This window comes from Vulpes vulpes, chromosome 14 (genome assembly GCF_048418805.1).
Source record: "Vulpes vulpes isolate BD-2025 chromosome 14, VulVul3, whole genome shotgun sequence".
Taxonomy (NCBI): domain Eukaryota; kingdom Metazoa; phylum Chordata; class Mammalia; order Carnivora; family Canidae; genus Vulpes; species Vulpes vulpes.
In genome coordinates this window covers 74,423,157-74,438,624 of record NC_132793.1, presented here as the reverse complement: position 1 = coordinate 74,438,624, position 15,468 = coordinate 74,423,157, and the positions used below count along the sequence as shown (strand labels likewise).

At 40.0% G+C, this 15,468-nt stretch overlaps 1 protein-coding gene across 8 annotated transcripts in view; it reads right to left on the bottom strand.

The window, feature by feature from the left end:
- Positions 1 to 15,468, bottom strand: part of DHFR (dihydrofolate reductase) — a 58,262-nt gene that overhangs the window by 24,481 nt on the left and 18,313 nt on the right. For 2 of the 8 annotated variants that reach the window (XM_025998233.2, XM_025998235.2), the window contains one exon: positions 5,951 to 7,193. The exons of 4 other annotated variants lie outside the window; for them this stretch is intronic. In XM_025998233.2, coding sequence (XP_025854018.2) covers positions 7,115 to 7,193 — 79 coding nt within the window. In that variant the 3' untranslated portion in view covers positions 5,951 to 7,114. Of the gene's footprint in view, positions 1 to 5,950; positions 7,194 to 15,468 lie in introns of those variants that run through there. 2 more of the 8 variants (XM_072736906.1, XR_011997052.1) reach the window with 2 other exon arrangements.

Sequence of the window (15,468 nt, the reverse complement as noted above, 5' to 3'; positions counted from 1 at the left end):
ATCTGTCCATCAAATCTCTTGGCCTCAGAACAAGGATTCAAAAATAGAAAAATAAAAAAAATGTATGCATCCCTAGGTTTATTGCAGCAATATTTATAATAGTCAAGATATGGAAGCAGCCCAAGTGTCCATGAATGGATAGATGGATGGATAAAGAAGAGAGGTGTAGGGCAGCCCAGGTGGCTCAGCGGTTTAGCGCCTGCCTTCAGCCCAGGGTGTGATCCTGGAGACCGGAGATCGAGTACTGCATCGGGCTCCCTGCATGGAGCCTGCTTCTCCCTCTGCCTGTGTCTCTTCCTCTCTCTCTCTCTCTGTCTCTCATGAATAAATAAATAAAGTAAAAAAAAAAAAAAAAGAAGAGAGGTGTACACACACACACACACACACACACACACACACACACACTGGAACATTAGCCATAAAAAATAATGAGATCTTATCATTTGAGATGACATGGATGGACCTAGAGGGTATTATGCTAAGTGAAATAACTCAAACAGATGTCAGATACTATGAATTCACTTATATGTGGAATCTAAAAAAACAAAGCAAGTGAATAAACAAAAAGCAGAAACAGACCTATAAATACAGAAAACAAATTGATAGTTACCAGAGGGGGAGATGGTAAGGGGAAGGGCAAAATGGGTAAAAGGGAGTGGGGGAGGGGATCAGGCCTCCGGTTATGGAATGAATAAGCCATGGGAATAAAAGGTACAGCATGGGGAATACAGTCAGTGAGGTTATAACAGTGTGGTATGGGGACAGATGGCAGCTACACTTGTGGTGAGCACAGCACAATGTACAGACTTGTTGAATCACTATGTTGTACACATAGTACACTGGTGTTAACTATATTTCAATAAAAAATACACTACATATTTTTATATATTTATTGAAAGAAAATATATAGTATATTTTTATGATAATATATTATATATTTTTAATTTGATTGTATTCTCATATCCATCCTCCCTGCTTCCTTGCCACAAGAACTTGATTTTGTTTGGGTGGGGGAAACAAAATGATCGACAATAGATCAAGAGTAGTTTTAAGGCAGTGATCCTAAATTCTTTTTTTTTTTTTTTTTTTAAAATTTTTATTTATTTATGATAGTCACAGAGAGAGAGAGAGAGAGAGAGGCAGAGACACAGGCAGAGGGAGAAGCAGGCTCCATGCACCGGAAGCCCGACGTGGGATTCGATCCCGGGTCTCCAGGATCGCGCCCTGGGCCAAAGGCAGGCGCCAAACCGCTGCGCCACCCAGGGATCCCCTGATCCTAAATTCTGATATGCATTAGAATTAGACTCAAATGGTATTTGGTCCCAAATGGGATTTGGGACCAGTTTTGCTTTCCTGATGGAAGGGAAACATATGCCTGACATTGCTCACTTCCTCCCTTCCTTCTGCTGTGACCATGGGCTTGCTTTCTGAAGCAGTAGTAGCCACCTTGCAATCTGGAGGGAAGAAACCTAGAGAAACACAACCAGTAAATCCAAATTTGTTTATGCCACTGTTGATTGAATTCTCTGGTACTTGCAGCTGAAATCATTCCTAACTGGGATCCCTGGGTGGCACAGCAGTTTAGCGCCTGCCTTTGGCCCAGGGCGCGATCCTGGAGACCCGGGATCAAATCCCACGTCGGGCTCCCGGTGCATGGAGCCTGCTTCTCCCTCTGCCTGTGTCTCTGCCTCTCTCTCTCTCTCTGTGACTATCATAAATAAATAAAAATTAAAAAAAAAATGAAATCATTCCTAACTAATAAAAGCGAGGAGATGAGAATAACGAGCAGCTGTAAGGCAAGCTGCAGTTAAGGGCCATAACACAGATAAAGCTGAGTGATTCAGGGGAGGGTAAGAAGAAAGGCTTCATGAAAGCAGGAATTTGGGCAGGACTCTGAGGACTTCATATGGCTTAGACTGGAAGATACAGGGATGAGCAATTATGGGCAGAGAGAACTACATAAGGAAGGGCATGTGTGTGCAAAGCTTGGCTCTATTTAGGGATTTGTGAGTTGCTGAAGATGGATTGTGTGTAACATGTAGGGAGTAGAAATTTTAGATGATAAGTCTGGAAAGGTTGATCAATGCCATCTGTAGAGGAGTTGGTTCTTAGTTGGGTCGGCATGAAGGAGGTGAGAGTGGCATAATCAGAGGTGCAGTTCTGGGAGATTGTTTTGGTGGTCATGTTTATGATAGTTTATTTGGGAGGGAGGTCAGAGATTGAAAAACCACCAATTTAGGTTACCCCAACAGTCATAGTGAGAGAAATAAAGACCTAAACTGGATGTGGTTATGAGAGACAACGGGGTGCCTGGGTGATTCAGTCTATTAAACATACGACTGTTGGTTTCGGCTCAGGTTCAGGGTCATGAGATGGAGCCCTGAGTCAAGCTCTGGGCTTGGAGTCTGCTTGGGATTCTCTCTCTCTCCCTCTGCCCCTCCCACTTGTGCTCTCTCTGTTAAATAAATACATCTTTAAAAAAGAGCATGTGCGTGTGCGTGCGCGCGAGAAAACAGATTGAGAAGTGCCTCAAAGGTGAAGTAGGTGCTTGGCACTTGATGGAGCTGGGGCCTGGTGACACCTACCCTTCTTGGTAAGGCTTTGTCCTGGGTTTTGGAGTCTGGAGATGAAGTTTCTTCATGGCTTTTCCTCTGCCTGGAGTATACATCTGCCTTCCTCTCGACCCTCAGTCCCCACCACCTCTCTAGATCCTTCAATACCAACCTCAGATCCCACTTTAAGAGTCCACATATCCATCAGTAGGAGAACAGATAAATGGTGGTGCAGTTATACAATGGAATGCTAATGAGTTATGAAAAGGAACAAACCCACAACGCGTGCAGCCACACGGGTGACTCTCAGATAAACGATGCAAATGAAATAAGCCAGACCAAAGCATACATCCTGTAGGATTCCATTCATATGAAGTTCAGAAACAGGCAAAAATAATCTATAATGAGGAAAAAAAAAACCCAGAGTAGCACTTGCCCATGGGGGCTGGGGGATTGAGTAGCACTTGCCTTGGGCCGGGGGGGGGGGGGGGGGGGGGGGGGGGAAGGAGTTTTCTAAGGTGAGAACAGAGGTTTAGGTCACGTAGGCACAGGGGTTTGTTAAAACCTGTACAGTGCTACACTTAAGATCTGCATTTCCATGTGTAAATTTTACCCCTCCCCCAAACGTGCACAAATGAACTGTCATTGATGACGTGCACGCTGATGGCTGGCTGGCTGGCTCCGTATGCGGTGGAGCAGAGCTAGGAAGGTGTTAACACTGATAGAATCTAGGTGATGGGTAATGGGTGCTTAACTCCAATTCTCTCAACATCTCTGTGTGCTTGAAATAGTTCATAATGAAATGCTGGGGGGAAGCTCCTGAGTTTAAGATTTGATAATCCACCTACCCAAGAGCAACGGCGATCAAAGACCACCCTGCAGGCAAGATATCGGGCCTTTGTAGGGTGGCTATGACCAGGGGCTGAAAAAAGGGGCAGTCTCGTTCTTGATGCCTTCCCAAATGATTTTGGCTGGTTCGGTGCAGTAGAAATTCTCTTCTCTGCACTTTTCCCTGAGTTCCAGTATCATTAAATCTTCTCTTTGCAGACTAACCCTCTATTCCTTCAGGGTTTGTGTCACCTTGCCCTGGGGGCAAAGAAGCACAGCCCACCTAAAAATTATCATCCAATAATAAATTTCACATCCACTTTGATTATGGACTGCAAAGTTATTTGAAACGACACACAACAATGTGATTGGTTCTCTTTTTTTGTTCCAAGAGTAAAGAGATTTAACAGAAATGTCAGCGTATGGAGAGGAAAACTTCCCAGTCCACAGGAGGTCTCCCGCGGAGCACGTAATTAGAAGTGGTCACTGATGCGATTTCACCTTTGCCACGGGAATAGCTCTTCAGAGCTTGTGGGCTTCTTTCCCCTGGGCTTCGCCAGAGGCTCTATCCCCTTTGTGAGCAATACCTCTTCATTAGAATCTCTAATTCTATCCCTGATACTCATTTAATTATGTAGTTCTTTTTTGTCCCCAACTGGAACATCCTTGATCACAAGTTCCAATCTTTCAGAAATCACTATTTTTCTGAAGCCTTTCCGCAGCTGGGTGGCCAACCTTTCCCTCACAAAGTCATGTTGCTATTTAGGTAATTTCCTATAGTGTTTAGTTTAATATATATGTATCCTTAAAGGACATTGCTCCTGCGTTTGTGTATCTCTTTGAGCTACTGATAATACTTTCATATGTATTTTTATTACATACTTAATTGTGAAAATCTTTACTTCACTTGCTTCAGCAAAACAGAGGTGTAATCTTTACGATTTTACTTTCTCCAATCTCATACATGTTCGCTTACAATGCATTTTTCTATTTTGCTTTGCGTAGATGCCCTAGTGATAGGAACTAAACGTTCCTTAGAGGGCAGAAGCCTCTAACTCAGTGATTTACATCGTTGGGTAGGTTTCAGAATCCTCTAGAGTGCTTGTTTGCACTGCAGATTCTTCTTTTATGGATTTATTTTTTTTAGAGAGGGAGAGAGAATGGAGGGGGAGGGGCAGGCAGGGAGGGAGGGAGAGAATCTGAAGCAGGCCTCGTGCCAGCAGAGCTGGAGCTCAGGACCCTGCGACCACGACCTGAGCTGAAATCGGGAGTTGGAGGCTCGTGTCGAGCCACCCAGGTACCCCTGCACTACAGTTTCTGGAACCCATCCCTCATATAGGTGGAATGGAGATGACATTTTTGAGAAATGATGTCTGTTGGGACATGGGTTACGTTACATAATTTCAACCTCACAGAAACATAAAATGGTTAACCTGAATATTTATAACACATGTGCAGGATATTTACATTTCGACCTCAAATTATCATCACTTTACAGTGCTGCTTCATTAATCAGCCTGGAATAAGTGACACTAGATTTTCTGTCTTGGAAGATGAACAAACCAGGGACGAGAGAAAGCCTGATTATTTCCCTTGTGGTCAGTCTTTGTAAAGTTGTATAACCCTTGACTAAGGATATGTTTTCTCCTCCACATTTCTAAGCTAACTGGAGATAAATTGCCCTAAGGGTCTGAAATTTTATGTGAGGTGTTCAAGGAGTAACAGGACATCAGCACTTACAAATCAGTGCAACTTATTAAGGAACACTTGTTTTATTAAGGAAATACATGAAAAATGTTAAATAAAATAAAATGATTCCAAAAGTCTAGCAGCAAAAACAGTCCCCTGCTTTCTCCCCAAGCATTTTCATTCTCTTAGCTTTTCCTTCTGGTGGTTACCTTTTTGTTGGTCCCCGCCTCTGTTAACTATTTTGGTATTTTTTCAAATGAATGCCTGTATCAATATGTGTGTATTCTTTGCATGTATTTATCAGCCTTTTGAGTTTCTTCGTCTCTAAATGGCTTGCTTCTTTCTCATCAATATCTGAGTTCTAAAGATTCTGGATACTAATGGTTTGCTGATTATGCTCCTGGCAGAGAGTGTCCTTGTTTTCTTATGGTTTGTAAATCTTATGCAGTATGGATTCCTATCCTTTCCTGTGATCTTTTTTTTCTCCCTCTATGGAAGACTTTAGTTAAGTTCCTTTTTACTCTTGATAGCCTATATCCTAATTTTACTGAACTACAGCGCTCAATTATTATCTTAATTGTTCATGAAAACACACAGCACTTCAAAAAAATCTAATCACAATAGGCACATGTCCAACTCTTATACTCGCGATGGTTTACAGCACGCATTTTCCTACACATACTACATATACTTATTAAACACTTTAGGTATTGTACGCACTGTACTTTTTTATTTGGCAGTCTGGCATTTTTCTGTCAGTACCTTATTCTTTTTAACTGCTACAGATAGTATTTTATAGACACATCCATTGGTTATTTCTTTACTGACTGTCATTTGGGCTGTTTCCAAGTTTAAAAAAAAAAATAGCGTAACAAACACTCTTGGGTCCATCTCTTTATTTTTTAAAAAAGATTTTATTTATTTATTTATTTATTTATTTATTTATTTATTTATTTATGAGAGACACAGAGAGAGAGGCAGAGACATAGGCAGAGGGAGAAGCAGGCTCCATGTAGGGACTCGATCCCAGGACTCCAGGATCACGCCCTGGGCCGAAGGCAGATGTTCAACCACTGAGCCACCAAGATGCCCTGGGTCCATCTCTTTATTTAGGATTCATTTCTAGAAGTGGAAGCCCTGGGTCCAAACCCAGAATATTGTGAATTTTAATTGATATTTAATTGATATTGCTAACTCTAAAAAGGTTATATTAATTTACAAGGCAAAAAATAAAAATCTATTTCTTTGGATACCTAACAATCCACATCTTTGCTAACATGATGGGTAAAATGTGTTTTAATTTTCATTTTTTAATTCAGCGAAGTTTAATTTAGTTTCCATCTTCATAATTTTGGTCTCTAGCATTATCCATTTCCAATCATTACCTTCTTAATTTCTAATTTTAGCCATGTGCTGTTATTACTCTTTTTTATAAGGAACAGCCTATTCTTCTTACATCATATCATCCCATGGAATCTCACTGAAGATCTAAAACAGTTTTTAGAGGTCTCAGACATTTCTTTTTAATCTTTAAAAAGGTAGTGTCCTACCTGCCTTTTTACTATCCCTATGGAATTATTAGAGTTCTCAACTTACTGATTTCCTGAGTGAACAGAACTTTTTCAGAAGTGTGATATAGAGAAATCAAAGTTCCTATTTTGATCTAATTTTCTTTTAATATTTGAGCCCTCGCTTTTCTGTTTTTAACCCATTTCTGAGTTTTGGACAAATCTGTCTAGTCCTATCTTTGTAAGTCCTGGTTTCAACTCATGCTATTAGGGATTGTCTCTCTTTGGCTCTTGGTAGATATGCTACCCTAGGCAAGTACTGGTCCTTGATGGGCAACACACAGTTATAGCAAGAAATGTTTCACAAATGATGTCTGATATGGTCTAGTTAAGATTAATAAAATCACACTGCTTAGAAAGAATTATCCATTGACTTAGAGTCAACAAAAGTTTTTTTTTTTTTTCTAATATTAAAATATAGATAGAATTGTCTGGTGGGGGGGACTAACTTGAAATAAATCAAAAAATATCTTCACATTAATCGTTCTTCTCATATACTTCAAATTTGTACTTAATGCCTTTCTCTTCCTGGACATCAGAAAGAACACCTGGGTATCTGTAAAAGAAAATATGCATAATAATATGCCAATTAAAAAGAGAGCTTCTCTGACTCTCAGTCAAAAGGCACCAATAACAGAGGTAAATAATACAGAGGTAAATAACAGAAGCAATAACACAGGTAAATAAAAGTCTTCCCTTCCTTTTTTCCTTCACAATGGTAAACCACTGTGAAACTGGGTATTATGCAAATTCACTACATATGGGAACAGAAAGAAAAACTTTCAAACTGTATAGAAAGTCAGAAAATGGAAAGTGCCAATTTCTCCTTTCCTTCGGACTCCTAATCTTTCTGTCCAAAACTAATCTCCATCAGCAGTTTCTCTTTTCTCTTTCCATTACCAGTCAGCTAACATGAAATTGCTTAATAACATTTTGTAAATCTTACATTTGGTATCAAATTTCTTGTGTGAGCAAAGGAAAAACGAAATACAACCTTTAGCTGCTTAGAGCAGAACTGAAGTTGTATGTCCTGTGTGGTGTGAGATTCTCAGTTGCTTGTTGAATCAATGGACACTGCTCTCATTTCCCAGGGACTTACAATTCTTTTATTGACATCGCTTTTTTTTTTTATTAAAGATTTTACTTACTTACTTACTTACTTATTTATTTAGACAGACAGACAGACAGAGGGAGAGGCAGGGACACAGGCAGAGGGAGAAGTAGGCTCACCTCAAGGAGCCCTATGTAGGACTTGATCTCGGACTCCGGGATCATGCCCTGAGCTGAAGTCAGATGCTCAACCACTGAGCCACCCAGGTGTCCCTACTGACATCACTGTTTATCTGGTATTTTCTAACTCTCACTTAGCTCTGTGTTTCTTCCGTCTTCCAATTCAAAACCAGGCCCTCCAAACAAACAAACAAAAAAAACCAAACCAAACCAAACCAAACCAAAAAAAACAACAACAAAAAAACCCCAGGCCCTCCTTTGTGTATACACCAAAAAGTGGAGTTGTTGCTAGATCATATGTTAATACTCTTTTTAATTTTTTTGAGGAACCTCTATATTGTTTTCCATAGAGGGTTCACCATTTTACATTCCCATCAACATGTATAAGAGTTTCAATTTCTCTATATCCTCACCATTACTTGTTATCTCTTGGATTTCTTTTTTTGGTAACAAATCAGGATTGCAAACAGATATATGCCCTCCTATGTTCACTTCAGCCTAATTCACAATAGTTAAGCAACCTAAATGCCCATCAACAGATGAAGAATGGATAAAAAATGTGGTCTATACATACAATAGAATATTATACAGTCTCAAAAAAGAAGGAAATACTGCAACATGGATGAACGTGGAGGACATTATGCTCAGTGAAATAAGCCAGTCACAGAAGAACAAATAGCACAGTATTTAAAATGGTCAAAGTCCTAAGAACAGAGAGTAGAGGGTGGTTTACAGGAGTTGTGGGAAAGGGGAAATGGAGTTATTGTTCAAAGGAAGAAAGTGTGTGCAAGATTAAGTTCTAGAGATGTGCTGTGCAACACTGTGCCTACAGTTAACAACACTCTGTTGTATAATTAAAATTTTGTTGAGAGTAGGCTTCATGTTGTATTCTCAACACAATAAATTTTTTTCCCACTGTAAAACACCACCACCAGCAAAAAAAAGAAAACCCAGGAGGACGCCTGTGTGGCTCAGCGGCTGAGCCTCTGCCTTGGGCTCAGGCCTTGATACCTGGTCCGTCCACTATCCACTCTCATCTCCAACCCAAACTTTTTTTTTTTTTTTTTTAAGATTTTATTTATTCATTCATGACACACAGAGAGAGGCAGAGACACAGGCAGAGGGAGAGGGAGAAGCAGGCTCCACGCAGGGAACCCGACATGGGACTTGATCCTGGGTCTCCAGGATCAGGCCCTGGGCTGAAGGCGGCGCTAAACCGCTGAGCCACTAGGGCTGCCCCTCCAACCCAAATCTTGTACTTCCCTAGTATTGTGTCGGCCACACCCCCAATATGCTCCAGGTGAGGGGGGAGGAACATCTGCTTTAATCAGACTTGTATTTGACTCTGGTTCTGCTGTGTGATACTTAAGTTATCAACTGAGGGACGCCCGGGTGGCTCAGCGGTTAAGCGTCTGCCTTCAGCCCAGGGTGTGATCCTGGAGACCCAGGTTCGAGTCCCACATCGGGCTTCCTGCATGGAGCCTGCTTCTCCCTCTGCCTCTGCCTATGTCTCTGCCTCTTTCTGTGTGTCTCTCATGAATAAATAAATAAATACAATCTTAAAAAAAAAAAAGTTATCAACAGAAAGTCTTCATCCTTATGAATAATTTAGCACTAAGTTCATTACATTAAGTGCTCTACAAATGTTACTCTTTAATATTATTAATTTGTTTCATCCCTTTATTTTCTAAACTCATTCTTGGGCAGCCCGGGTGGCTCAGCGGTTTAGCACCGCCTTCAGACCAGGGCCTGGTCCTGGGGACCCGGGATCAAGTCCCATGTGGGGCTCCCTGCATGGAGCCTGCTTCTCCCTCTGCCTGTGTCTCTGCCTCCCTTTCTCCCTGTGTCTCTCATGAATGAATAAATAAATTGAAAAAAAAACAAACCTCATTGTAGCAGGGATGATACAGGAAAAAATTAAACCTCCTTTGATAGCCAATACAATGCTGAGTAGTAACAGGTACTAACTTTTTGTTGACTAATTAGAGGTTATACCATTTGATTAAAAACATAATTAGAGGCATAAAGTAACAGTAGCATAATAATGTATAAGGAAATGAAAAAGCTGTTTTTTTCTTGAAAAATGTACATTTCAGAGGAAGAAGCTATGTTTGTATTTACTAACCATTTTCTGAGCTGTTTCTGTTCCACTGTTTTAATAGCAACATAGCAGTTTTCCTTTTTTAAAGAAATGATTTTATGAGGCCAACTTCTAACCGTAATTTTAGTTTCTTTGGAATAAGTCACCAAAAGCAACATTTACATTTTTTTGGTGTGTGTGTAAAAATCTCAGGATTATCAAGGTTCTCAGTTAATAAGATAAAGGCAAAGTGTCACAATTATTTCTAAAACCATGAATAATAGGAACTTAGAAATAGTACAAGATGGGTTGGATATGGTCACTAGCCATGATATATATTAATATTAATCTGCTCTGTGAAATTCATTTCTGCTTAACATTATTTTAAACTGTCCACAATACGTATTCAGTCTCTTGCTTTTTTTTTTTTTTTTTTAAAGATTTTATTTATTTATTCATGAGAGACACACAGAGAGAGGCAGAGACAGGTAGAGGGAGAAGCAGGCTCCCTGTAGGGGGCCCGATGGGGGACTTGATCCCGGAACTCCAGGATCAGGCCCTGAGCCAAAGCCAGAAGCACAACCACTGAGCCATCCAGGCGTCCCTATTCAGTCTGTTTTAATAATGATCATAACTACCCCACCATCATCATTCCCAACTGCCTAGGTACAACATACAAACTCTAAGTTAAGCCTAACAGGATTTGTTAAGAACCACTGAGAAAGAGCTTCCCTTCTAGAATCTTCCAGCAGTAGACAATCCAATGAATGTGAAGAGACATTAAGACCCGAACTGAGAGGGGATCCCTGGGTGGCTTGGCGGTTCAGTGCCTGCCTTTGGCCGAGGGTGTGATTCTGGAGTCCTGGGATCGAGTCCCGCGTTGGGCTCCTGGCATGGAGCCTGCTTCTCCCTCTGCCTGCTTTTTTTATCTTTTTTTTTTTTTTTTTAAATTCATAGAGACACAGAGAGAGAGAGAGAGACAGAGACAGAGAGAGGCAGAGACACAGGCAGAGGGAGAAGCAGGCACCATTCAGAGAGCCTGATGTGGGACTCGATCCAGGGTCTCCAGGATCACGCCCTAGGCTGCAGGCGGTGCTAAACCGCTCCGCCACCGGGGCTGCCCTCCCTCTGCCTGCTTGTGTCTCTGCCTCTCTCTCTCTCTATCATGAATAAATAAATAAAATCTTAAAAAAAAAATTAAAAAAGAAGACCTGAACTGAGAGAACACCATGAAAATAATACAAACGTGATTTAATGTCAAGTCTAAGAAAGAAGTAAATAGTTCTTAAAACAGTTACCTAGGAGGGATAACTCACAACTAAAATAAAATGAAGGCTCTATAGCAAGCACAAGCTCAGGAGAGAGACATAGAGGGAACATGTATAAAGATCCTGTTGGAATAGGAAGTAATGGGAAAAGAAGAGGAAATGTCATCCAGAAACCCTCAAGTTGTCCACTGTTAAGGGACATCTGTCCCAACTCTGGAGCTAACTAATGTCTCAAACGCCTCTTCTGGACTTTATCCTCTTTGACCACACGGTCACATGGAAGGTTGTAACTAGAAGGAAAAGCCTGTTTGGGGCTTCATTTAAGCAGAAAACTGCTGCAGGAAATATTTGGGCCTGCTGGTTTGGTTGGAGCCTAGTGTGAAATAGTCTAAGGCAGAAAGAGTTCTTCCAAGTAAGATGAATGAAAGCAGAGTCTTAGAGGACAGGCTGGCATGGTGCTGGCAAAAAAAAAAAAAAAAAGAATTGCACAGTCAATGGCCCAGGGGGAAAAAGGCAGACATAAAGTCAAACCTTACTTTGTTAAGACTAATTTCTGCTTTGGGGTTTCTACCCCTTGTGGTTTCACCTACATTCTGATTTTATTCTCTTCATGCTTTACAACAGTCTCATCTTTATTTCCTTTTACTAGTGCTTTTATTACCAGGAAGTATGGTGTTAATAAAAGATAACTGTGTTTGAACTGAAACTTATAGGGATAATGGGGGTCTAATAGGGATAATGGGGGTCTAAATGAAGTGTAACTATGGGGAAAGGAGGAGAGGTAAAGAATGATCAGGGTTCATTTCTGGATAGTTGGAAGCAATTCTAAGTTCCTCAGTATACAGAGACTTGCAGAGAAAGCAGCTCAAGAATTGAGCAACATTACAAATTTCCAGGGTTTCCCTTTTCTCTACTTGATGTAAAACTGACCAACTCTAGATTTCCCCTTAGAGGGGATTCCTTCCACACCACATTAAAGAGGCTGTTATTTTGTTGGTACAGGCTTGGAAGTAAGATAACCATCAAATGATACAATGAAAAAAGACTTTTATTTTCTTTCACAGCCTTGTTTAGAAAGTCTATTTTGGAGCAATTTCCTTGGATTTTGGCTTTGGATAGCAATTTCCTATCTGAATCTACCCACAATTAACATTTTCTAGGGGCACCTGGGATGGCAGAGTTGGTTAAATATCCAACTCTTGGTCTTGGCTCAGGTCATGTCCTTGGGATTCACCAACCCTTCACAAACTCTTCCAAAAAAACAGAAGAGGAAAGAGACCATTTCCCAACTCACTCTGTAAAGCCAGCGTTCACCGGACACCAAAACCAGGTGAAGACATTACAGGAAAAGCAAACTACAGTCCAAAATCCACTATGAATATAAATGTAAAAACCCTCAACAAAATATTAGCAAACTGAATCCAGGAACATAAAGAAAGGACTGAACATTATTACCAAGTGGATTTATCCCAGAAATATAAGAATAGTTTAACATGAAAATCAATCAATGTTAATACACTGTATCAATAGCCTTTTAAAGACAAAGACCACATGATTATCTCCATAGACTCAGAAAAAGCATCTGACAAAATCCAATACTTCCTTGTGATAAAAATTCTCAGTGAGGTAGAAATAGAAGAGATCTTCCTCAGTGTAATAAACGGCATGTATGAAAAACCCACAGCTAATATACTGAATGGTGAAGACTGAATGCTTCCCCTTAGGAGCAGAAGCAAGACAAGTACATATGTCTTACCCTTGTCACTTCCATTCATAATTGCACTGGAGGTTCTAACCAGAGCAATTAGGTAGGAAAATGAAATTTTAAAAATGCAGATTAGGGAGAAGTAAAACTACCTCTGTTTGTAAATGATATATCCTGCATATAGAAGATCCTAAGGAATTTACTAACATTAGAATAAATGAGTTCAGCACAGTTGCACGATAACAGGATCAATAAACAAAAATCAATTGTATATCTATGTATTACCAATGATCAGTTTGGAGATAAAATGATGAACACAGCTCCATTTATAATAGCATCAACAAGAACAAAACGCGTAAGAATAAACTTAATAATGAAGTGTAATACTTGTATAGTGAAAGCTACAAAAAAGCACTGGTGAAAGAAATTAAGGAAGACCTAAATAAGTAGAAAGATACCACATGCTCACAGTTTAGAAAAATAAATACTGCTTATATAGCAAAATTCTTCAAATGGATCCTTGTAGTAATGGCTGCACAACTCTGTGAATATACTAAAACTACTGAATTATATACTTTTAATGGGTATGATGTATGAATCATTACTCAGTAAAGATTTTCAGTTCTAAGAGCCGGAGAGCCAGAAATATTTTAAGTTATCAAAGATCCTAGAGGGTCAGTTTTGGAAAGAGGTCTGATGGAGAGCAACAGGATTTGGAAAGGTAAATTCACACGGTAATCTTTCTCTTACCAGCAAAGAGAAAGACAGAAATGTGACAGCAGCTATCAATATTCATATAATGTGAGAATCAGCAACCTAAGCAATACAAGAGAAAATATGTAAGATGTGACAAAGAAACACAACTGATCTTATAAATACATATAAAATCACTAAGTGTGATTTTTCTATGTGGTCACCTTTGGGGACTAAGCAAAACCCTGTACTTCAGCTTTTAAGAGAACTTTTAGAGTTTTTAAAAATTTCAGTTTTCTTTAGAGCTAGTTAAAAGCCAAGGAAATCACACACTTCATTAGATTTAAGGCTATTACTCTATAAGGACACTTGGGTGGCTCAGGTCATGATCCCCATGTCTTGGGATGGAATCCCACATTGATCTCCCCATAGGGAGAGCCTGCTTCTCCCGCTGACTGTGTCTCTGCCCCTCTGTCTGTGACTCTCATGAAGAAATAAATAAAATCTTAAAAAAAAAAAACAATGACAAAAAAACCCCAGATTACTCTATAGACTCTTATTTTAAAGCTTGGCCATTCACTTATTCAGACTTGGTTCTGAATGTCCTTTTAGGAGGTACTTTCCAAAACAAACTCACACTCAAAGAACAATGACTGGATTCAATTGAGAATATCTGAAAGAATGTGTTAAAACCTAATCTGAAAGTGTGGATACGGTTAATCTTTTACTCTTCATAGCTAACAGCTGAAAAGTCCTTTTTAATTTTTTTAATTGAAATATAAAAAAGTGCCTTTAAACTAAAATGCTAGGAGTCTTCAAAATCAGGCAGTTTCATGTTAAAAATCACAACCCCATATAAAACAAATATAACCTCTTCTTTTGATCTCTACCACTATCCAAATCTCTTACTCTTTCTCTTCAATTCTCACAGCCAACTGCTCTCCCAGCTTCACTCTTGCCATCCTTCCCCCATCCCAAGTCTGTTCTCCACAAACAGCTGGAACAATATTACTCTCTATTCAAAAACCTCTAAACCTGCCCCTGGTCTGAGACTCCTTCTGGCTTCCCCCTTGCTTACAAGGCTCACAGTGGCTTTCAGCCTCAGGGAGAATACCACGCTGGTTCCCGCCCTCTGGTGTCTACACTATTTCTGGTTTCTGGAATGGTCTTCTCTGCTGTTTGCATGGCTGGCTTCCTGCTATTTAGATCTCAGCGTAGATACTACTCTTCAGAGAGGACTTCTCAGACAATACAGTATTTAGTTCTCCATATAGCAACTCTCTTGATGTTTATCTATCATTTGCTACCCTCCTGCTCTACTACAAAAAAATCAAATCTTAGAGAGCAGTACCTCTGCTTTGGTAAGCACTGTTTCCCTAGTGCCTAAGACAAATGTCTGATGCTAAGCACAGATCTTGTAGAATGAGCTAATGACTACTCTCTAGTTGTCAGTAAGATGATTAAAACTTAAACATTCCCGGGCAGCCCCGGTGGCTCAGCGGTTTAGCGTCCCCCGCCCCTTCAGCTTGGGGTGTAATCCTGGAGACCCGGGATCGAGTCCCACGTCAGGCTCCCTGCATGGAGCCTGCTTCTCCCTCTGCCGGTCTCTCTCTCTCTCTCTCTCTGTCATGAATAAGTAAATAAAATATTTAAAAAAAACCCCAAAACTTAAACATTCCCAAGTTTGTTAAATCAAGATTTACTAAAATTCCTAAACTATTTCTCTATACAAAACATAACTAATCCAAATTCAATCTGAAGAGATATACTTTTTTTTTTTTTTTTAAAGATTTTATTTATTTCTTCATGAGAGACACAGAGAGAGAGAGGCAGAGACACAGGCAGAGGGAGAAGC